Genomic DNA, 25,075 nt, shown 5'->3' with positions numbered 1-25,075 from the left:
TTGTTTTTGTTTGAATGGTTCAGCCCTTCTTATTTAGCTGCTACCACATGTCACCGCATGCTCTTAGATTGTTTGACCAGATGCTTTTAGCAGTTTCCAAAACTCTGTATAAATCCTGAGGAGACAGAGCCTTTGCAGCTCTGGCTCCTAAATTGTGGATTAAGCTGCCGCTGATGGTCAGGCAGGCCCCATCTCTTTCTGTTTTTAAAACTTGTTTAAAAACACTATATTTCTCATTGGCTTTCAACCCAGAGTGAGTTAATATCTGTGTCTTAATTATTGTTGCGCCGATGCCATTTTTTGGCCCCGATACGATAACCGATACCTGGCTGTGCAGTATCGGCCAATACCGATTCCATACCGATACCATCTGTTTGAAATTGATGTGTGTGTGTATATATGAAGAACTGCATACTACTTGGATGTAAAATAATTGCCATCATGGCTTTGTCAAGCTGCTACCTTTGTAAAGCAGGAAAAAGACCAATACAAAGTGAATCCAGTAGAACTAGTGAGTGTCGGGAGAGAGAAGGCTGCATTCAAGTGACATACAAACATCAAAATGGTATCGGTGCCTATTTGTTGTTACTCGCCGATACCGATACCACCATTTTAGTGCTGGTATCGGGGCCCCAGCCGATACTGGTATCGGTATCGGTGCAACACTAGTCTTAATATTGCACTTTTTCCTTATATTTGGTATGCTTTGCTTTTTTTTTTGGTTTTTGGTTTTGTATTTGTACAGCAATTCGGTCAGCTTCTATGTTGTATTTTAAGTGCTTTAGAAATAAATATGTAATGATACATAGTTCCTTAACTTCTTTTTATCTTAATTTTGCCTAGTACTTTACTCAAGCTTTACTAGCCTAGTAGAGAGGATTTGTTGATTGAAATATAGTGTTAATTCAGAAAAACAGCATTTTATAGTGGTACCTTCTGGCTGGATGCTGGAAGAGCAGATCCAGTCAACTCCGCCTCATTTTTAAACTACTGGACATGGAAGTAGACATGTCCAGTAAAGAGTGAAAGAGGAGTGTCAATACTTTATTGGTCAGTTTGTGATCATTTCAACATACCAAGACTGCCTAATAGGAGAAGAATCACATTTGTTTAATCTCCATTCACAACATTTATGCTCAATATTGCACCTTCTCAACAAGTAAACGGCTCTGTTGTTGTTTCCAGATTATTGACAAAATTACAATTTGCTCTGATTGTCACTCATCTCCTGAAATTCTGTTTGCTGCTACCAAAACTCCACCTTCCTGAGTCCATTCCTGCTGTCTGCTTTATTCTTGTAAAATATGTTTTGTTTTTGGATAGACCCACATGAATGGATCAAATGAAACAGACCCAAAATGTACAAATATAATCACTGAATAAAGTACGAAAGTAGTTTTGAGTTCTTACTGGTATTATTACACTCCTTTCTTAAAGAATGGAGAAGTGCTTTTTTTATTTTATTTTATTAAAGAGTCCCACTCATGCAGAGGGCCTCAAGGCTCCATGCTTGGCCTCTTCCTCTTCTCTGTTTACCCCATCCCCCAGGAGTCAGTTATAAGAAACCAGTGTTTAGCTTTCTTTTTTAGGCAGAGGACAGCCAGACCTTTATGACACTAAAAAGGAAAATAGTTGCTCTAAAAATAAAATCAAAAGTGTATGTTGTTTGGGTGCTTCGATGTCTCTAACATCTCATGTCTCCATCAGTGTTGACGTGGGACATTAAAGTCAGTATCTGACACTGACTGCTACAGACCTGGGTGTAAGACTTGAGAATCAGGTAATCTTAACTTTGATGCTCAGTTAAAATCTGTGGTTTGTTCCAGCTTTTTCAAACCGAGACAGCTGACTAAAGATTAAAATCTATGCTTTAATTGCAACTTGCTTAGATTCCTGCACTGCAATTTACTCTGGGCTTAACAAAACTCTAGTTGCTTGACTGCAGCTCTAAAATGCTGCTGCTCTTCTTTTAACTGCTACCAGAAAATGAGAGCACATTTCTCCAGTTTTAGAAGCAATTCATTGGCTACTAGTTCACATTCGGATTGATTTTAAAATATTTTATTTATTTTTAAATATCTTCATGGCCTTACTTTCCAGGATCTGTCAGACCTGCTCCATCTGCACACTCCCTCTTGTTTGCTCAGGTTGGCAGATCAGTCTTTATTAGTCATCCGAAAAACATTGAGTGCAAAGATGGAACGGCACTTTTTCTGTCGTTGCACAAACTCTGGATTCAAGTTGCTTTACATATCAGGCAGGCCATTTCACTTTCTGTGACTAATGTTCTTTTAAAACAGTTTTTATTTTTGCCCTTTAACCTAGTTTTAGATGTTAGCTTTTGAAGTTTTTATTGTTTTTGCGGATCTGCATTTTATTTTACATTTTGCTGGCTATAATTTTTTATTCTGTTTTGAATTACTAGTTTTTAGATTGTATAAATAATGCTGTGTCAAAAATATTATCAGTCTTTAAAAACAGGGAAATTTGGTGTTTTTGCAAGCAGAACTTCTTCAAAAACAGCTCAACAACATAACACAATCTTTTCCTGACTTTAACAAGAAAATATTGTAGCTGATTATATAAGGCACAATCTGAATGATCAGATTTACAGATTTCATTATCATTATTCTATGGGTTTATTTATCAATGTAGCTCTATTACCTAATTGGTGAATGAGGCTGAGTTTCATCAAGCTTATATGGTCCGACATTTTCCCCTTAGCTGCAACACTTGAAGCACACAGGGGTTCACACTGCGTCTTTACGCATTTACAGCTGCTGAAGTTTCCCTCTTTTCAGCTCCATGCACTTCTAGCCTGTTACAGTTTATAGCCTTTTTCATCACCTTTCACAGTGACAGGTTTTTCATCTCAGTCTCCGCCTTCACCAGACAAATCTCCTCTATTGCGCAAGACGCTCTGGTGCGTGTTGCACAAGCCCGAAGGCTGAGTTTGAGGACACGTTTTGTCTGTGGTCGGAGCGGCCAGAATTATTACTTTCTTCTTCAGTTTCAGCACACTAATAGTCTTAAAGGTGGAATTATATAGGAAGTAAAGCACTTTTATGCATTGAAACCCCAAATTCTATCAGTACAGGCGCAGCTTTTCAAGCTCTGCGCCCCACTGGGTCCTAAGTGTCTGTAGAAAAGAACACTATTTTTTGTTGGTAACGTCTGGTACCAGCATAAATTATACCGGTTTGAGGCTGTGATGTGGGCATATTTTTTCCCCCATTAGTGGGGGAAAAATAGAAGAATAAACAGGAAGAATAAACAGTGGGGAAAAAATGCATAAATAAAGACTGTTGACGGCTCATTTAGAGGGAAGCGGAGGAATGACGGGTCTGAGCTGAAACCCCTTAAGTTACAAGTCCCTTAAATGCCCCTTAAACGTGCGCATCTGGTTAGCGGACCTTTTTTTTCTGATCCAGCGTGCAGCCATGACTGGTTCTGAATAAAGGCTTTATCTGGCAGGCAGCCGCTCTCCCCCCCTTGCCTCCTGCGTACCAGACCGCACTGGCTTTCTTTCACCGCTGGTTAAGACCAAAATGATTTCAAACTCGGATTGCTCTTCCTGATGCTCTGTTAACACGAACTGCAGCAGAAATGACTTATGAAAGAATCTGTATCATTTCCGCAGGAGGCGGGGTTTAGACTGGGCTCTGAATGGACAGTTCTCTGACCAAATCATCCGCAGCCCATATGATCCATTGTTATTTTTATGCGTGAGAAATGCCATGTGTGGCGTGTGTGTGTGTGAAGTCAGGGAATTGCGTGTGTCACACTGTCCTTGCGTGAGAGTTGAGAGCTCTGAACTTAATCAAGTTTTAGTTATATGGAAAAATTTAGACCTTTGGAAAAAGAATTAATGAGATTTAACATATTTTTCGGGCCATATGGCACACCGGATTATAAAGCACATTACATATTCTTCCCAAGTGGATTTTAAGTGTGCCTTATAGTCCGGAAAATAATTTTTCTTGAGGGACGGGAAGATAAGCTTTTTCATGAGTATAGACTGGCAATTTTTCAATTTAGTGTTTATTGAGTATGATTATCTTATCCAAATCTAACAGTTTGTCAATAAAGTCTTTTAAAAATCTTCAGGTTTCGTTTTTAAGCAGAAATGATTTATGTGAGCCCAAATATTACTTGTTTTGTTATCTAGGTGATTTGTCATTCTTTTCAGCCCACTCTCTTGTAGCTCACATATTAGACTTTTGTCACTTTAACCTGTTTTCCTGAGGTAAAAACCAAACTTAGTTTTCTTTGTCAAGCCCATAACCAAACCTTGTTGTGCTAAACCAACTGAAGTCTGATTCAGGCCATATTTGACCCAGGCACATGCCAAATTTTGAACCCAGCGAATTAAAATGTACTCGAAAAAACTCAGAAGAAATTTTCAGCATAGGCCTAGGGAAACAATTTGTCCTGTCAAGCCGGAGGCTTCAGGTTTTATCTCAAAGGCTGAGAGCATCTCTTCCTCTGAAGCTAAAACTGGAAACTTGTTTTATAACAGCATACAGCAAAGGCCTTCTCATTCAGTCATTTATTAAACCTTCAGGTTCAAAGACCGATCATAGATTGCACAGAGAGAGTGTGTAAGATCAAAAGTAACAACCAGAGTAATGCTTTCTGACAAGTAAGTGTGTATGCAGTCCAGTAAACCTGACCAAATTGTTATCTTTTCTGTCTTGAAACTCTTTTGGTTGAGTAAATAAAGCTCTATCCTTGCATGTTTGACTAAGCTAGCCAAATGAGGCATGGACATTTCACTAGACTGAAGAAAGATCACGTCAGTATTTCCCCATCAATAACTGATGACAGGATGTGCTCTACTTCCTGTTTAGATGTTGTTATAGAATCTTATCCTAGATCTTCATATCTTACTGAAATATTGAGCTCACTAGGGTCTTTGCATGGCTGGGTTAGCTGAGCAGCTCAGTTCGCAGCAACATGAGGGTTTCCTTTCACAAAGTTAGAAAGGTCAGTCCTCACACCTATTGGGAATTTTTGGTCCCTAATTATTTTTTATCACCATTACCACAAACAATGTTTTAGAACACACTAACTCTACTTAACTGCAAAATAGAGCACTGTCAAATATGGGACTCCAGGAAGCAACAGTAAGTGCTATTAGCCACAAATGGGAAAACATGTAAATGGTGGTGAACCTTCCCAGGAGTGGTTGACAAACCAGAATCACTGCAAGAGTACAGTGAAGATCCATCCAAGAGGTCAGAAAAGAGCCCAGAATAACATCTGAAGCCCTGCAGACCTCAGCTTCCTCAATTAAACTCAGGGTTCATGATTCATCATTAAAGAAACTTGGCAAAAATTGACCTCCATGGGACAGTTCTGAGGCAAAAACGACTGCGGATCAAGAAGAACACAAAACTTTGTCTCCTATTAGCCAAACAATCATCTCGATGATCCCCAAGAATTGTGGGAAAATATTCTATGGACTTATGGGACAAAAGAGGGATTTCCAGAAGGCCTGTGTCCTATTATTTCTGCATCACACAGCATCTCAGGAAACACAAACAGTTCTGAGGGAAACATGGTGGTGGTGGTTAGATGGTCTGTGGCTGCTTTAAGATTTGTTTGATAATCTGATACATTTAGGCATGCAAAGATAGTAAAACTAGAAGAAATGTGTAAGGCAGGAATGACTTTTTCACAGTACTGTAGTACCATAACAAATAATCTATTTACTTTTTTCTGTGCTTGCAGATTATGTCCTGAAATACTCACTGCTATTTCATTGCAGTCAGCTACGCCTGCTTCTTGTTCTACATTTTAGTTAAGCCTTCTCCACCTTCCCTCCCCCTCTTGTTTTCTGTGCTGACTTGTCAATGCGCAGAGTGCAGAAGAGGAAACAGACTCTGCTCCTCTCCCCACAGAGATGGCTGGTGGTCGCCTTCGCCGCCTGAGCTGCTTGTCCACGTACACCATCGGGCTGCTTCTAGGGGTCTTCCTCCACAGTACGTGCTCAGATATGTCTTCTGTTTTTACTGGTATGGCGGATATTTTACTGTAGTTACAATCGTGACGAAGAATTAGACAACTGTTCCAATGGACCGGGATATTTGCATGCCTTCTTGGAAAATGTAGAATATCTTGGGGGACCTGTTTGATTTTGTTTTATAGGGTTTTGTTTTTCACAATTGATTTTTCAAACGTAAGACGTTCTCATTAATGAAGCTCTGCTAAAATAAGAACTCATGCCCCATTTTAAAACTGAAGTTACCTAATAGTTTGGCATTGGAAGATCCAAAGAAAAACATCATGGTTTTAGTTCTGAAAATTAGTGTTCTCATTAATTATTCTCCTTGTGAGTATTTATAACCTTCTGCATGTTGTGGCTTAATATAAAAAGTAGTATTTAGCGGTTTGCTTTAGGCTGCGTTAACACTCTTCCCTCTACATATGCATGAAGAGTTTTGCAACTTGAGGATAGATGATCCTATCGCTTTCTGTCACTTCCTGCTTTGTTCTTTAAGTTGTAGGTCACAATGAAACACAATTCCTTTCTTCAAAAGGGTTCGGTCTCACAGACCAAACTTCACAGGGTTACTTGCAAATGTTTCCTCATTTCTGATGAGTGAGAGTTCAATCACCCATTTGCTTTTTTGCGTTTCAAAAAACCTGTAAGACAAAAACAAGAGCAGAAACGGAGGCATTTCCTGTCAGCTCTCCACCAAAAGCAACTGTGCCAACCGAAAGTGATGAGATAAGCAAACTGTTACGTTTCCCTTTCCACTGACGGCAGGGTTTGCGGTTTTTCTACTTTTCCATTGGGAAATAACGCAGCTGACTGATACAGAAACTTGCAAATGGATTCATTTAAAACTGCAATCTGTTAATCCAATTAGATGGAGCATTTCTTCCTCAGACAGCACATGCTCTATTGTATTAAGGTTGTAACTCAAAAGGTTAGCTTATCAACAAAACACAATTTTATTTTAGGCATTTGGTTCAAAAAGTGATTCACAGGTCACACAGAGTAATACATGTGGTTATTATGGGTTACTGCAACGAAACCTTAAGATTTGCTTTCTTAAAACGTTTCAATATTACATAGAGCAAAACCTTTAGATACAGAGATGGGCATGACAATCAAGGGGAGATTTACAGTAAGCAGTCAATGACAACCACCACAAGTACAAGAGCCAAAAAAGGTCATTGCTAGAGAAGCTGTTCACTGTGCTTTATAAAAATGGAAGTTGAGCGGACAGAAAAAGTGTGTCTGAACAAGCAATGAGGATTTTTGAAGTGAGGCCCAAAGTAGTTAGAGGGAGATTGACTATGCTTGGACTGTAGGTGCATTTATTGCTTCAGGAGCCACCACCCACAGATGTGACCAGAGCTTGGTCCATTCCTAGTTTTAATCCAATTCTGTCCACATATTCAGCTGTTTAGCTGATATATAACAAACAGTCGACTTCTGACAGGAATTTGCCCTGAGGTGTTTAAAACAACAGATATTAAGCCACTTATTAATGATCATGCCAGCTATTAAACAATATCGATCCAAACATTATAACAAATTAAAGGCCAATACTAAACTTATATTTTCTTAGTAACATGATTGAAAAAGTAATTTTTAATCACACTAATAATTATCTTTAGAAAAATAATATGTTTGACAATTATCAGTCTGGTTTCTTCATTCTAGCAGAGAAACACAACTTTTTAGCGTTAGAAATGACTTGCATATAAACATTGGTTAAAAAAAAAAAAAAGCCCATTCATTGTTCCTTATTTCCATCTATTTAGTCCCTCCTGCTTGCCATCCCCTTCTCCTTACTTCTCTCCTGTATTTAAGCTGTTTGGTTCTCTTTTTCTCTTGCTGGTTTTTCTGCTTTCTCCATGGATTTATTCCTCTTGCCACCCTGCTCCTCTGTGCTAGATTTGCTCCCTTTATTTATTATTAAACTTCTTAGCTTATACCACCCTTTGCGCTTGGGTCCTCCTTAACCACATCGTTGGCAGTGTGTGCATATATCTCAAGATGAAATTATGCCACCATTACAATTTAATCTTTATGCACTTCCCCTTGCACATGTTATTCTGAAATACTAAATAAATTATCACAAAATACACAGATGACTCACAACTCTGCATTTCTTTATTGTCTGATGACTTGCGTCTTGTACATCCCCCCTTATTATTAAGTGTATTGCAGATATCACTGCAAAACGGAAATAATTATCTTTTGTGCAAAAGCTCAGAGTCCCAAAATTGAAGCTTATCTCAGTTCACTGACTGTTAAATAAAAAAAAATTAAGCACAAAATTTGAGTGTAATAATAGACTTGCCTGGCCAGCCAAACCGACTTAAGCTGTATACATGGCGTATTAGTCTGGTAAGGAGCTGGTACAGCCCGATTTCAATGGCTGGACTAACAGGGGCGTGTCAACAGGTTAAAACCAATCAGATAACGACAGATGTGACGCAAAAAACCCAAGGGCAACGCTCTGTATTTGTAATTTTAGTCTGTGAAACATGTTATGCCATCCAGCAAATTTTACGGTTAATGATTTTTGCCGTTTTTGTCAACAAAAAAAAATCAGAGGATACATAGTTTATTGCATGTACTTACTTAATTTTCCAAGGCACCAAGCAACCAAAATCTCTGTATAGTGACTCTTATTGTTGCAGAAAAGTGCTGCTGCATTGTGGGTAATTCTGGCACTGGGAGTGACGCATTGTAATGTCCCGCCTCCCGCACTGTGATTGGTCCGGCCTGTTTTAGACCGGAGAGTATGGAGCCTCCCAAACCGGCTTACATCCCGTGTATTCAGTCTGCCTGGCCGGGCTAATAACGGAGTAACAATAACTCTAGCGCTCCATAAAGATGTTATTAATCAGAGAAATCTTTCTCATTGTTTTACAGCGGTTACCTTCAGTGGGTAAACACGCCCACGGCAACACACCTCAGCTCCCCCAGCCCTTTTCTGTCTGAATATGCGCTAAAACTGCCTCTTTAAAATGAACTGCACGGTGCAGTCTGTGCCTGTCTGAATCGCAATGAAAAGTATTACACATCTGTGCGTGAGTCATATATAGTCAAGAAATAGTCAAGAAATCCCCCCAGGAGCAGCGTTTTTTTTTTTTTTATCTTTTTTTTCCAGGAGCAGCGGTAACAACAGCGGTGTGCGCGTCAGAGCTTGTCACCAGTTCAAAGTCGTGGCACCATGAGCAGCTGCGCTGTTTGTAGGCGCTGCGCGATCCATAGAGAGACCGAGACACTCAATTTAATCTCGTAAATAAAACTTTCGGCCCAAATTAAATGTTTCCTCTGCTGACGTAAAGCCAGGAGAGAGGAAGAGACATTTTCTGATTCTCGTTTTCTACTCCCGGATCCGTTGCGATTTTCTCCTCTGTTGCCTCCAATTTCTCTCTCACTCTCTTCCTCTCCTTTTTAATAACTAACTTTCACCTTAGATGTCTCACCTGTTCCCCTGATTTCAGCCTATTGAGCATATTTGCGAGAATTATTGAAGCAGAGACCACATATGCGCATATACAGCACAATGCAGATTTTTAATCTTAAAATGAAGCGTAGAAGAAGATTTATTCTAAATAAATACAGTTTATTAACATTTTCGTGTTAATAATGTATCGTTCCGTTATGACATCCAAGCACCAGACCGAGGTTTTGCTGCTAACACTTTATTTTAGGACAAACCGGACGAGAAAGCTTTCACTCCGCCGGTCCCCCGAAGCACGACTCCTCTCCCTGGAAGTTACACATTTCTTCCGCTATGACCCCAAAGCAATCTGATTTAAAGGAACAGTAAGGGTGCAACAGCATTTAGCAATAAAATCTAATAAGGATCATTACAATACATTTTTATTTAATGATTAAATTAACAGTTTTTTGAGCTTTACAAATTAAATGCTTATTTACACATCTTTATTGTGTGTGGGGGGAAAAACAGACACCATTACAGTTTTCGCCTCACGCACCCCCTAGTGGAAGCCCGCGCACGCACCACAGTTTGGGAAACCATGCCCTACAAGATTACTTAGATCCATGTGATATGGTAATGTAGTTAAACTATTTTTCCAATTCAGCCCAAGCTGCCTTTTGTGTTGGTGGTTCGATGAAATGGAATGAACTCCTCATAGATGTGAAAAAAGGTCCCTTGTGGAAAGGTTTACAAAAGTAGATTAAAGGTGGTTCTTTTTATAAAAAAAAACTCTATAGTTAACTTTTAAATATATGACAAGCTTGTTGTTAAGAGAAAATTTTGGATTTATCTTGTGTTTTGATAATAATAATATTGTGTGTGCATATGTTTATCAGTGTGTGCACACGTGTTTGTGTGTATCTTGTAGATGTATATTTAGGAATTGTATTACCTTTAAGAAATGTATTACATTTAAGAAACAAAAAAGGAAAATTTTTACATTTGGTACATTTTTACATTTGAACTTTTATGTTGTTGCCTTTCACTGGACAACACATTACGTTGCTTTGCACATTAAACGTGTTATACATATCAATTTTGGCTTTGTACTCAAAGCAATGTGAGAGGTGTCTGAAAAAAGATCATGCCGTAGCTCAGTTGTGCAAAATCATTTTGAATTTAATTTAGAAATTAAGGTCCTAGACTCTGGAGGAGGAGTGGAGAGGCACAGGATGAAGTTGTTTGACGATAAGTGTGGAGCTTCCACAGTTTGTTTTGATTGTGTTTCATTAACTGATTATAAGCCAGCTCAAATTTCCACTTGGAAATTTTATATCACTTTGTGCTTCCCTTTTGTGACAAGCTTAATGGAGATGCTGATTTCATTTCCATGCAAGACTTGGTACATGCCCACACTGCCAAAGGTATGAATATATCTTTAGAGACTGTGGTATCACTGTGCTAGTTTGGACAGCTCACCTGATCAAAAGCCCAGCTGAGATTTAAAGCCACTGAAGCAATTGGTGCTTTGACATCTCAACACAACCTCAGGATGATCCCCTCCATGTCACAGAGCCAATTTATCTAGAAAGAGCCATGAACAAGTATTCATTGCATTAACTACACCGTGTATGGACTCTGTGCATTGCAGTAGGCCCACATAATATATTTAAGTCATATTTAGATAAAATGAATTAGCTGCTCTACTCAATACAATTAACATAGGCACACACTTAAGATGTATCCCTACGTGTTTAAATTATCTATGTGATGTGTTTCACATAGAAACATTATCGCTGTGAAGGTAAGCGTCTTTCTTTCGGGTTGGAAAAATATCTCCAGAAAACCACAACTTTTTCTGAACAAATGAATATACCTTAGCGCCAAAGGCAATATTTCATCATATATGTGCCTATAGTTGACTTTGCGAAGCTTAAAAAGCATAATACAGAACCTTTAAAATGTATTTGGGATAAAGGTTACGATTTAAACTGGAGCAGGAGGTTATTTCATCTATGGCTAAACATGGTTCTCCGTCTTTGGTTCAAAGATCACTTGTGGTGCTTGGGCAATCCTTTAATTATACCCAGCATTAAATTCGTACAGATGTTTGCTAGGTCAATGAGAATTAACAGTGACGTGGGGCCACTAAATACCAAAACATGGTTTGTTCAAGTAAACTGGTCTTGGCTTCTCAAATAAATGTGATATTTACACCTGACGTTTCATCTTGGGTCTGTGAGAGAGATGAAACATCAGGTGTTAATAGTTTACTATAAACTAGTGGAGTTGTTCTTTGCTAGTTTAAAAACTAGCAATCCTAATTAATATGCCAAATATCCAGGCTAACCATTTTCAGCAATACAAGTATAAGCTGCTCTTTCACACAATGCATGTTATATTTTCGTTAAAGAAGGTACCATGAAAATAACTTCATGGGCAAAATATTTGCTTATAGCGCAAAAGAAAATGTGTATACATGACAATCACTGAAATCTATATGCAAGACAGACATACTGGATTTTTGTGATTAAGGCTGTGATGAGAACCTCAACTTTCCAACATCAGGGAAGTAATACCAGTAATTACAAGCCTTTCAGTAAACTTTCTGGCAGAAACATTTGATAATTGATAATCTGAGTAAAGATTACATGCTTTCAGCCAACCCTGCCTTACCCATTGATGGTAATGTTTATTCTGTCTCATTTGTATTTTTTTTCTCTTCAATAACATAAAACATGGCATCCTCCAAGTACTGTTGTCCTTTCACTTTAAAATCTCTATCAGTATGTGGGTGCTTAATTTAGCATTTTCTGCGTAGGTACATGTTTTAAAAAGTATGACACATTTACCCTGTTTTCCCAAAAACAGGAACAGCCACATATGGCTGCTGGTACAAAATAAAACTCTGTTATGAACTGTTTGATTACACTTCCTTCTTGAAGCTGCAGAAGTTCCAGCAAATTTTAAACCACACACTAAAAGGGCTAACTCTTAAAATGGTGAATAACATGAAAATAGTAGTGTTCATTTTTTTCTTCTGATAAATTGGTAGCTCAGTACTTTCTAAAGAGATTTTCGTGTTATATTGTACATATATGTCATACTTGCAGTACAATGTTCACCTCCGTTTTTAGCAGACATTAAAAAGTAGATGAGGGAAACACATACATGTGATTCTTGTCAAAGGAGAACTAATCTGGTCTGTCTACTGTGGGTAGCATAATTATTAGACACATAGCCATAAACAGCTGCTTTAAAAAAAGACTGGACTAGTACTTTATCTATTCATTAGTAGAGTGGCAAATAAAACTCCTTTTTATTTGCATTATTCTTGTGTAATTTTAAATGAATCTTTAAATAAATGTCAATACATGTTATTTTGTAACATACATTGCGTTGCTAAAGTATTCCTCCCCCAAATCACAGGCAGACTAACAGGTTCTACTGACATCCCTGTTTTTAGCTCCATCTATCTTTTCCTTCACGCAGACCAGTTTCCCAGTCCCTGCTGCTAAAAAAAAAAAAAAAAAAAAAAACATCCCCACAGCACGATGCTGCTATGTTTCACTGAGGGGATGGGGCTATTGTGATGATGGAATGTGTCTGATTTGCGTCAGACAGTGTTTTCCTTGGTGGGTGAAAAGTTAATTTTAGTCTCATCTGATCAGATCATCTTCCTACATACAGTTGAAGAGATAACTACGTGCCTTTTGGTAAACTCAAATCTCCTTCTTATTTTTACCCTTCTTATTTTTAACAGTAAGTAATGGCTTTTTTCTGGCCACTCCTCCATAAAGCCCACCTCCATGGAGTGCACAGCTTATTGTGATATCATGGACAGATGTTCCAGTCTCTGCTGTGGAGCTCTGCAGCTCCTTCAGGGTTACCTTTGGTCTCTGTGCTGCCTCTCTGATTAATGCCCGCCTGGTCTGTGAGTTCTGGTGGGCAATCCTCTCTTGGGAGGTTTGTTATGGTACCATGTGCTTATCATTCGAATATGATTGATCTGATATTGCATGTGTATCTGTGCATACATATGCACATGCCAACTTTCAGTTTTATATATAGACTTAGACTATTTTGTCCAGATCTATTACATAAAATAAGATAGAAATATGTATATTACAAGCAGGAATGTAACAAAATAGGGGGGAAAAAGCCAGGGGGGGTTGTAATACTTTTGCAATGCACTATAACTTTCAAAAAGCTGAAAATCAATACCATGATAATAACCCACCAAGTTAACACAGTCTATTTGCTAATCTAAACAACCAACAGATGTAGTAATCAGTTAATAAGAACTTGATTTCTATTTATCCTCTTTAGATTGATCACTGGTTCTAGTGTGTTGGGAGTAAGAAAATAGCCTTTCCATTTATTACTGTAACTCTGGCAGGTTTGTTTTTACATCAAACTTTTTTATTTAGTTGCATCAATAACAACTAGTTACCAGTGACCTGGTAACTAGTTGTTGGGAACCAATGTTGGTGACGTGAACTAAAGTAATTTTGACTAGTTTTCAGAAAATCTCTTGCTACACTTTAAACATATTTTATAATGTCTTGGGCAAAGCTACATACATGCTTTTATACAATGCTGTTGTGCAGAAGATGGTCCGGGTTCTCCATTATTTTCTTTATTTTATGAAGTATTCATACTTGCACTATTATTTCTAAATGTTGCAGAGCAGTCCCCAGAGAAGAGCCAGGCTTCTTTATCAGCTTGCTGAGCTTCTTTAACTCAGTTGCTCTGATGCTGCTACCCCAGCACACAATGGCAGAAGAGATCACATTCTACACAGCAGTCCTTCACGAAGGACTCGTGGTTGCATTCACCTTTTCTTTTCCGTGCTGTTCTTTTTCCAGACGACCCCAATAGTCTCAAGAAGATTCAATGGAGAAAATGATTTATAACTTTGTTTCGTATGTGCCTCTCTTCATACCAGGCTAACATACAAAGATGAACAATTCACTGTTCTTGCAGAAACACTCACTGGTTTACCAGCAAGCTCTATACTGGTGGCAACCCAGATCCTTTGTTGAATCCTCTTTAAGAGATGATCTGGGCTCTTGCTGAACTTTCTGGGGCACCTTACAGCTTTTTTTCATAGCAGCTGACCCTTCCTTCTTGAAGTTCCTGATGATTTGATGACTGGTTAATTTTGGTACAATCTTAGATGCTGCTTCATCCTTTGCCTGTGAAGACCTTTTTGATGCAAAATAATAACAAAGGTTTCTCTGGGGCGAGGGTAACCATAGTGCCCATAGAAGATGATCTTCCAGTTTAATTACAATTTAAAAAACATTCTGCTCTTTATGGTTCACAGCACCAATAAATGTATTCCACCCCTGCCATTTCCCAATTTAAATCAGCTGTAATACATTTCATTTAAAGATCTGTCGTGATGCATCATTCTTTGTTTGGATACGTCAGTGTTACTGAAGGTCTCACAACATGAATAGTTTTCTTTCTCTGATTCTTGTGCTTGTTTTTACTAGCCATTAGTTATTGTTAGATAATGTAGTTCTTTTTACTTTAATTGCTCCTACCTCTGATTGTCAGTGCAGCAGGGGGATCTTACTATAACATGTCAGATTCATGTCAGATGATCCGAGGATCTCCCAGATAAACTGAGGTGTCTGATTTTTATGTTTATTTTGGTAAAACCTGGTTGTTTCAGGATCAAAACTGATTTTCTTCATTTTGTGGAACGAAAAAAACAACATTCTTTATATTTTGATGTAACTGTAAAAAAGTGCATAAGCAATTTTCTTTTTAATCCCGTGGCACCGAACAGTCCAGGGTTCAGTGAAATTCTGCACTAGCCGCAGTCAGTCAGTACGGTCGAGTTAGACTAAACATCTTAGTGTGAGAGGAGGTCAAGACCAGAATCTGCAATGGGGTGGGGGGAACCGACCCAATCTGACCCCAGACGCGATTATACCGACATGTTTAAATTTGTTAAGCCAGATCTGGATGCAGTCAGATAGTGTGGCATGATTACCGACCCAACTGCAAAAGCGTGTTATTGCGATGGTTTGTGGTGAAACATGAGAGCCATATGTGAAAACAGAGCGGGGGAGCAGACGCATAGGTGTTAGTGAAACAGCAGACTGAGGTGAGGAGAGTATGAGTGTGTGTAGCATTGTCTCGTATTATAACTACGAGTGATAATGGAGCACAAAGCTGAGCAGCTTCACTGCAAAATAAAAATACCTTTAATAGCGAGTTCCACCACAAACCTGCGTAGACATATCAGAACCTCCAAACTATAATTAGGTTAGAGGAGAGTTCGGTTCTGATTCAGATGATTGTTTTTTTTGCAGTTTTCTGGTATATTGCACAATGCTGTGGGAAATAAGGATAACTGATTCCCCAATCACTTATTGAATAAAAGGAAATGGTGGATTGATCCGGCACTTTATTGAGAATCAGAGCAGAGATTAAAAGTAATCACACCCACGGCCCAGCTGCAGTCTTCATCCCTGATCTGCCCCAACTCTCACTCCAATTCTGACTGTTCTCCCCTCTTGTACCTTGTTAGACGAGGCTGCAGCTTAGCCGTGAGTCATAACAAAAAACATTTCCAATTCCTCACAGTAGACACACAAGCGATGTCCCCAACAAAGCAGGGATCTAAGAGAGAGTGGAGCCCATGAGCAGGCCCTTGTGTCTCTGCTCACACTCTCTAGGTGAGATGTGAGCTTTGGGGGCCAAGCTGTATCTTTCAGTCGACACACAGCAAAAACGTTTGATTAGAATATTAAACAAATATAAGAATGGTTGGTTTTGTAACTAACCAGTCTTATTTTTGTAATCTCCAGTGACCTAGTTGGCATGAACAGGGGTTGTGTGTAATATCAAATTAAGTACATAAAATTGCAGTTATAAGCTTCTCTTTAAAACACTGAACACTAAAGGTTTTTCAACACACAAAACACAGATTTTCTAGAAGTTAAGGTAAAATATAGATCTACAAAAAATCTTTAACTAAGAGCAGTTCAGCGGTCAAAAGAACCGGCTCTTCTACAGAAAATGAGCGAAAAGAGGTAAACTTCCCGTCACTGGCGTGTCAGTTTTTTTTATATGTGTTTTTTCTGGAAAACTTTATCTGTATCTGTACAACATCATGAACAGAAACACAAAAGAGCAGTGGGTATAAACTACAAACTGTGGATTAAGTAATCACTTAGTGACAGGAAGAGACTTTAATAATTAAGACTTGAACACGTTAAATTACAAAGAGCCTTATTACATGTCAAACATGTCCAATTTTAAACATATGGGTCAAAATGCTTCAACATTAATAGCTATCAGTGATTCAAGTGGTTTAGTGATTTACAAAATGGGTATGTGAATAAAATATTTTTCAATTAGTCAGGTTCTTTACTATGAAAGCATTTTTAATTTATAAATCCACTCCAAACTATATATTGTTTTCTGTTTTGATAAAAAAATATTTAAAAAAATTAAATTGAAGACTTTGAGTGGCTTTGAGTGATTTCACCAAGTGTGATCCCTCAAGATGTGCAGTTAAGAGTTTTAGCACTAATGGCTGATTTTGCTCTTCTAATGACTCAAAAAAGCTTTTGGACATTTTACAAAATGTTTAAAAGAATATCTGAACTGCTTGCTCAATTTTTAATAATGCGTTTTTGTTTTTCAGATGTGGCGGCTTCTGGAGGAAAACAAGTTATTCATAAAAAAGTTGGAGACTCTGTGGAGATTTCCTCAAATTTACCAACTGAAGGAGTAAGCAGGGCAGTATGGAAATATGGAGACTCAAAGGTTGCAGACCAAAGTTTAGATGTTATAGAAAACAATCCCTTTCAGGCCAGAATGCAGTTCAATAATGTGAACTTTAGTTTAACAATAAGAGACCTGACCCTGCAAGATTCTGGTGATTTCAGTTTTATCTCATCAGCCAATGACAAACAAAGACCTACAGTCTTCATCACTCTGGAAGTTCACGGTAAGATGTTGGTTTTAATTCACGCAACTAAAAACATCTGGGTAATGAAAACTTGTGCAAAATTCATAAAGAACTGCTTTATTCAGAAATTTTTCTTTACATGTAGAACATCTACAGAACAACACAAGACAAACAGCTTGGCTGAATTTATATCATCTCCAGTGACTAAATTAAAATGATCAGGGTTTGAGTGTAATGCCAAACACATTTTTTACTTTATAGCAAACTGGTGCATAGAAAAGACGCCTTTTATTTTGGATGCTTTCTATTCTTTAATCGTTATTATGACATAAATTGTTGATGTACTTCATTCCATGATCAACTATAATAATTATGACCCCTTTTTACTGAATCAGTTTTATTCATCTTTGTCTTAATAAATGAAGGACTTGAGATATGCTGTGATGTACCTAAACAGCACACAGCAAGCTGGATCCCTAACATGACAGTAGATAGATTAGTGTAAACTTTTTGCCCCATTTTTATTTTTTTCTCATTTGGAGTTTTTGTTTCAAACACATACATGGTTCAGATAATGGAACTTTAATATCAGACAAAGATAACCTGAGAAAATTTTAAAAAATGAGGATTTCATTTATTTTAAGAGAATAAAATCCTCCCAAACATACCTAGAGCTGTGTGGAAAAGTGCACTACCTTTTGGTAAATGATGATAAACTGTGATTAATCAGATTCTTAGAGAGTCTCTCTTCTTCTCCCTCTGTTCTCATATCAGAGCCGATATCTAAGAAGCCCGACCTGAATTCTACCATCAGTAAACCCGACTCAAAGGGAGTCTGTACAGTTTACCTGGAATGCAGAGCAGCTTCTCACAGCAACATCAGCTACACCTGGACTGTAGGAAAGGAAACCTATGAAGGTCACAGGCTTGAACACAAAATCACTTTACAAGATGGAGACACAACATTCACCTGCACTGCCTCTAACGTCGTCAGTGAGATGTCAGCGAAAGAAACAGTGACGTGTAGAAACAACACTGATCTCGTCCCTTCTGAAGGTATGTTCAGAAATTTCATGTTTGAAGATAACAGCACAAGTCCACTGGTCCTGTAAATCTCTGTAATGCATTGCTCTAAAAAAGGTGCAAGTACACAAAACACAGAAAATCACAGATCCAGAGTCTGCTAATTCCTTTTCTGGCAATACTTAAGGGAAACTTTGTGAATCAGAAAGTATCTAAAATATATAAAAGTATATAATATACTTTATTTAATTGTTACCTTGTTTGTAAAATTGTATTGTTTTTTTACGTTGTTCTATGAAACAGGTCTCTCTTGAAGGTGACATCTTAGATCTCAACCAGAGTAACTGTCTAAACAAAGGTTAAATAAATGTAAATAAAATAATGATGGGAACAAATTTCTGAAAGTTAAAAACTTCGGAGGCCTTCAGTGAACAGCAGCATTTGTACTTAGATTAGACACAGATTAGCCCTGTTTGCTGGTTTGGTGATTTCTGTAAGCAAAAGATTTTACTTGAAGATATTTAGATATATCCAAGTTATTATTCAAAAAAAGTAATAAAACAGTTTATAATTCTTTTTCTAATCCCAAATTATGCACTGCTTTACTCGTGTATTATTTATTTATTCTTGTTAATAGTGTATTGTTTTATGCATGGGTATACAAGCAAATTTTGTACATTTGTGAAATAATTCTACTCATTTTTACGTCAGTTAATCAGATTATGACATTTTAATCATTGCCCCGTTTTTCCTTTTTGTATTTATTTTTTTTTTTTTGTATGTTATGAAATTGCCCTTACTGAACGGTCTTTTATTCTTATTTTGTTTTTATATTTTAAAATTTGTGTGACCCTGAATGCTTTGATTTGCCTTTCACTTTGCTGCTGGTAAAACTACATTTCTCTACTGAGGGACTATATAGGATATTTCTATTCTCTTCTAAAATAGATTGACGTTGGTGGTGGTGATGTGACAGAATGTGGTAAAGCTCAGGGATGTGAATACGTTTGCCAGACAGTGCATAATCTTCACAGATACTTCAAAAGCCTTGTTGGATAATTTGTATCACAAAGTTTGGTCACACGAACAACGACTTATTTTAATTTAGACATTTTCTAAATACCTTCACCTGACCACGACAACTGACATTCACAACCAAATTTAAGATAAAACTTTAGCCATGATTCTGTTGGTTTTGAATTGATTTAATTAAGAATAAATTAATCAACCTGCCAAACCTTGTCAATGGGAATAATTATATACTCGCATTTTCTTTGACTTTTTCTTTTCTCTGCAGGACACCATGTATAGAAAGCAAATGTCTGAAATACTTGTAATTTTTTTTAAAGCTTGAGTGATTTGATATTTGGAGCATGAATTTCCTATTTAATTATTTTTGTGTGTGTCTGTGAGTTATTACTGACAGTAATATATGAGCTAAGTAGTTTGCAGAACATTATGTTGATGGTAGTTTCTCTTGCAGCACTTTTCTTGACCATCATTTATTTCTGTGCATTTGAAAGGTTGTTTCTAGCTATTTTAGGGTTCTTTTTGTGTTTAAACATGATTTATGGTTAAATTGCTATCATTTGCAGGTAAATTCCCCCTTCAGTGGATTCTCGGTGTAGCAGGAGGAGGCTTGCTGTTAATTATTATTATAATCATAGCAAGCGTTTGTCTCTCCAAAAGAAGATGGTCTGGTAAGAAACTACTGAATGAGTCATTTATTTTAGCTATCGCAGCATTATTGTGGCTTGTTTACTAACGACTGAAGAATTTCTGATATTTTGTTTTTTGTAAGGAGGCAGCGATTCAAACGAACTCACGGTATATGCTGATATCTCGGATTTCTCCCCTGAAGTTGTAAGTACGCTCTTGTTCACAGTGAGCAGATGTTTAAAATGATTCCTAGTTTCCCGACTGACTTTTTTCTCTTGATACCTGTGCACACAAACCTGCAGAGCACCTCAGCTGATTCAAAGCCCTGCTCCCTGTATGACACAATCGAAAACAAAGCCCGACCAGGTCAAACAATGGTAAGACCAAAACTTTATACTTTAACTTCAGTGATGAAGGAAAGAAACTTTGAATCCAACACATTTTACTTCCCTAGTATAAATGATATGTCTTTAAACTATTTACAGGGTGCTTGGTCTTTTTCCAAATTAAAATTCCAGACTTTTTCCAGACTTTTTTAAAACTGATATTTTTTTTCCCAAGACCTTAACTTTATGTACTTGTATACTTGTGTGCCTACTGCCTACTTCATTGGTTGAGATTGTACAAACTGTTTATTAGAAATTTTATTTTTTATAGGGTAGTATTCAATGAACAAATGCATTATTCACAGTAAATTATGCTTTTACTGATGAAAACGTTTCAAAACATGAAAATCACCAGTACATGAATTTCACATCAAACAAGTGTTTGATTCCATTAGGCTAATATAGTACGTCACCAGTTAGTAAAATTATAGTTTTATAGCCTACCTTCCTATTTCTCATTTCACAATGCCTTTGAGCATACTGTAAAATTCTACCACACATTTTTTTCCCCATACTTTATTAAGACTTTCACACAAAATTCAAGACTTTTCAGGGTCTGGAAAACAGTGTTTCAAAATTCCATACTTATTAAGACTTTCAAGACTTGCGCAAGCACCCTGCATTTATTGTTGCAACCTACAATAATGACACCGTGATACTGTGCTTATTTAACACTGATGACCCTTGCTGCTTGTATGTTTTGGTTGAGAACCTCACAATACTCGAAAAAACTAGAAGTAAAATCCTATAAAGTAAAATCCTTAGCACTATTATTTTTTAAACTGCTGAATTCATGCCAGCTCTTTAGCTTCTTTCTTTTTGCTATGCAAACCCTTCCTGGAAAAACTAATCTTGTCAAAAAAACAACATTTAGTAAGCTTTGCATCATATTGTGACGCTAATATTATTTTTTTTTACTTTGTTTTACCACCCATCCAGCCTCAGACGATCTACGACAAGATCCAGATTGAACGCATGAGGAAGGCTTCGGTGTCTCCCTACCAGGAGGTTTCCTAGATGCTCTGAACTTTGATCTGCTGGAACTTTTGATGCACCTCAAAAAAAAACAGTTGGATTTAATGGAGATGCAATGAGAGACTCGTTCCAAGACCTCCTGACATGTTTAACCATGTTGAGATTGTGGGTGATTTTGCGGCAAAGATGTGTTGTTGTTTTTTAATTACACGTCTGTTGCCCATGTATGACTTTGAAAGCCCCTTCAGACCTGGAATGAGCATGTCTCCTGGCTGATTAAGATGGAAAGTCCCTTGCAAAAGTATTCATACACCTTGAACTTTTACACATTTTGTCACATTACAACTTCAGACTTGTAATGTATTGGGTCTTTATGTGATGAACCCGTTTCAAAGTAGTTCATAACTGTGAAGTGAAAGCAATTAATAAAGGGTTTTCAAAGTTCTTTTTATAAACAAAGTTTTAAAACATTGCCATACATTAGTATTCATCTCCCATGAGTTTTTAATGAAATCACAGGCAGCTTTACAATGTGACTTCTGAAGCTAATTGGTTGCACTGGATTTTATTTTGAGCCGTTATAAATACACATGCATGGCAAAGATTTCAGGTTTTTCTGTTGTAAAATGCATTCTTTGCATCATTTTTAGTTGGTCTATTCATACAAAAATCCAATACGATAGCACACATTTAACATTTTGTTGTCTGGCAAAAGTTAATTTAATCAATGTGGTGTGAATACTTCATGTATTAAAATAGAAACTGCATGATTAAATCACATCACTGGTTTTTCCAGAAAAACAACAACAATAAAGCATTTGTAGCCATATCTCACAGCAGGTTGTCAACAACCCCACCTGCAGGTCTGCTGGTGATACAGTAAAATCACTGGACTGTGATATTATCCAGGTATTCACACTGCCATAGCAGACACCACAGCAGACACAAAGGAGAATGTATAGCATCTGCCGCTCTACACACCTTATTATGAATACAGTACAGTGTAGAAATTAAAGTGGCAGTTGGGACATTTTCCTAAATGGTAACAACTGTTGACACAATCAGCTTCAAAGACCTCACAAAGATTGCACTACAGAGAAGCCTCAGAAAATGGGGAGAATTTCAAAAATGATCATTTTAAAATATCCCCACATGACTGTTTAATCATTTTAATTTAACTGAAAATAGAGCCGGATCTGTACAACACTTTATTGCCAGTTATCCGTCCAGGTACTAACTCCTCTGCTTGAAGGGGGTCATGTCAGGTCAGCAAGGAGTCCTTCAGTGAGCCTTAGAATGCTAAACTAATACAAATAAAGGGGGAAGGTGGTCTGATAAAACTTTTCTGGCCTCGTTCATGGCAGTATTTACCGCTGTCAGGACGTGATCGGATCGCCCAGGTATTATGCTTGTGCCAGGTCTGACCGAGGTCTCAGAAAATGGTGGACAATGCAAGCAATACATTTTGATAAGGTTTGTTTTTTTAAAAACATTCGTCACAACATAATGTTTATCATATTTCCTTAAAATATAACAAAATCTGTTGATTCTCCTTCTACTTTGGCGCATCAGAGAGTGTAAGAAGGTAAAACGAACAAAGACTTAGTCAACAAGTCACTGAACAATGGATTACGTGTATACTATTTAGCAAAGATTTTGTTTGATAAAACCTAATTTACAGCCAACGATCAACAAAATATTGAAAGTTGATGTTTATTGTCCCATTTTATTCATGCTTTTTTATAAACTTAAGCTTGTATGTGTATTACTTCCTGTTTTTAAATGTGCCTCTGGGATTTGTAACTTATCTTGTAATTTTATTGTACATTTTGTAAATATGTAGATATTATAAAGACAAATTGTTATTCCCCGTTGTATATGTCAGTTTAGTGTGTAATATATTATTTGTCTTATTGAGGTTGATTTGTGTAGTCTTTCGTCCAGCTTTGTCATAGATTTTTTTTTATTGTACGATAACAAAAAGTTTACTTTCACACATTTAACCTATCTCACACACTTTAATAATGCCTTTCTCATTCAGAGAGCGCTTTTTTTTAAAGGGGACATGTCATGCTTCCTTTTCACAATGAAATGATTCAGTTGTGGTCTATATAAAGTGGAACTGCAATGCTTTGGTCTGAATTTCTCAAAGATTTTGCCCCACAGCCCCACTTTTACCCTTTTCTGAGGTCCATCTGAGATCAACTGGTTTTGGTGCAGCCTCTTTAAATGTAAAGGTTAGTCTACAACAGTAGAATATTTTTCCAGCTTAAGTGGGATTCCTCTAGATGTGTAGAGCAGCAGCGCCTCCAGAAATATTTCATAGGGGTGGCCAGATGGAGCCACTTAAATTCTTGGGGTGGCGTTAGAAAACCATCTTAAAGACTTAAGTAAACACCCAGTAATATCTTTTTGTTTGATTTTTAATGTTGCTAATGACCTAATGTCCATAGACCAATAACAGTACAGTTGACATTTTGAGTTGAACAACAATTCCTTTTCATTGCGTAGTTACATTAGGAATAAGGTGTACATTTATTCATTTATTGAACAAAATAATACTTACTAGGGGAAAGTAGATACTGGCAGATACAAATAAAAGCGCGATTGAAGGTCCAGAAGAGCGGCTGCCTTGCTGGCTGTGCATAATGGGATGAAAAGGTAAACTGATGCTACTACAGTTTACCCTGGCCAGTGGGGTGGCCAGGACATGGGGCAATGGCCACCACCTGGTGGGGTCATTGGTGTAGAGTGCCATTTAAATTAAACCAGGGAGCCAGCTCCTATGAATAATTACCTTCTTTTTCAAGGGGGCTACATTGTCTAATGCAAAACACTTTGAGGAAATAACACCGTCAACAACGCATCTATTTATGAAGAGAATGAAATTAAATCCCTGTCTTCTGCTGTGTCTTCCTGAGGAAATGAAAAAGGGAACAGATTTTTAGAAGTTGTTGCTGCGTTGTCCGAAAGCATGTGGCAGTGGCAAAAGTAGCAAAGTCAAGATGCGGAATACCGGGTTGGTGGATGGAAGGGGGCACAACACCATAACAAAGTGTCTCCTTTACTGTTTAATAACCTGCAGCAGTACCCTCTGCTGGTTGCCTGGGGTCAATACATTGTATAACTGCAACTTAGTTTACGATGGGGTTGTAATTTGTCTTGTGTGAGATGCCTGAATGGGCCGTAGTCCATGGGTGCCAGCTTGTTTTAGGGCAATATACTTTCATCAAGAAAGCTGTAAACTGTGGAGAGGTCAGAGGAGCAGGGGGGTACTGACTGCTGAGGAAAGCTGGAAAAAAATCCCAGTATGCTGAGGGGTAAAATTTTAAAGTGCTGGTACTGCATTCCAGTGCACTTGAAGCACTGGTTATAGTGCTGGAGGACCAGACGTCCCCGATTTACGGGGACAGTCCCCGTTTTGGATGACCTATCCCCGGCAAAAGCTGTCCCCAGAAATGTCCTAGATTTCAGTGTATCACTATGACGTAAAAACATTTAGCTTAACCAGAGGTATTGTTGTGCTGTCCTGATGTAGTAGAAGAGCTGGGCCGAACACGCCTTCCCCGCCCCGTCAACGTAGCAGATCAGGCAAAACAAACCAACCCCCAGGCAGAGATGCTGCAGCGCCGTCATCGCTTGTAAAATGATTTACACAGGTCTCATTTTTAAGAAAA

At 37.7% G+C, this 25,075-nt stretch overlaps 1 protein-coding gene across 1 annotated transcript; it reads left to right on the top strand.

The window, feature by feature from the left end:
- The first annotated feature begins 5,866 nt into the window (after positions 1–5,866).
- On the top strand, positions 5,867–23,313 carry LOC118565623 (T-cell surface antigen CD2-like). Its single transcript, XM_036146053.1, has 7 exons — positions 5,867–5,984; positions 17,089–17,394; positions 18,130–18,411; positions 19,974–20,078; positions 20,180–20,241; positions 20,340–20,414; positions 21,363–23,313. Exons 1-7 carry the CDS (start codon positions 5,906–5,908, stop codon positions 21,438–21,440), a joined length of 987 nt encoding a protein of 328 aa, XP_036001946.1. The 5' UTR covers positions 5,867–5,905; the 3' UTR covers positions 21,441–23,313.
- Positions 23,314–25,075: the final 1,762 nt, after the last annotated feature.

Source organism: Fundulus heteroclitus, chromosome 14 (genome assembly GCF_011125445.2).
Source record: "Fundulus heteroclitus isolate FHET01 chromosome 14, MU-UCD_Fhet_4.1, whole genome shotgun sequence".
Lineage (NCBI taxonomy): Eukaryota > Metazoa > Chordata > Actinopteri > Cyprinodontiformes > Fundulidae > Fundulus > Fundulus heteroclitus.
The sequence above is the reverse complement of the archived record's forward strand: the minus strand, read 5'-3'. Positions and strand labels throughout refer to the sequence as shown.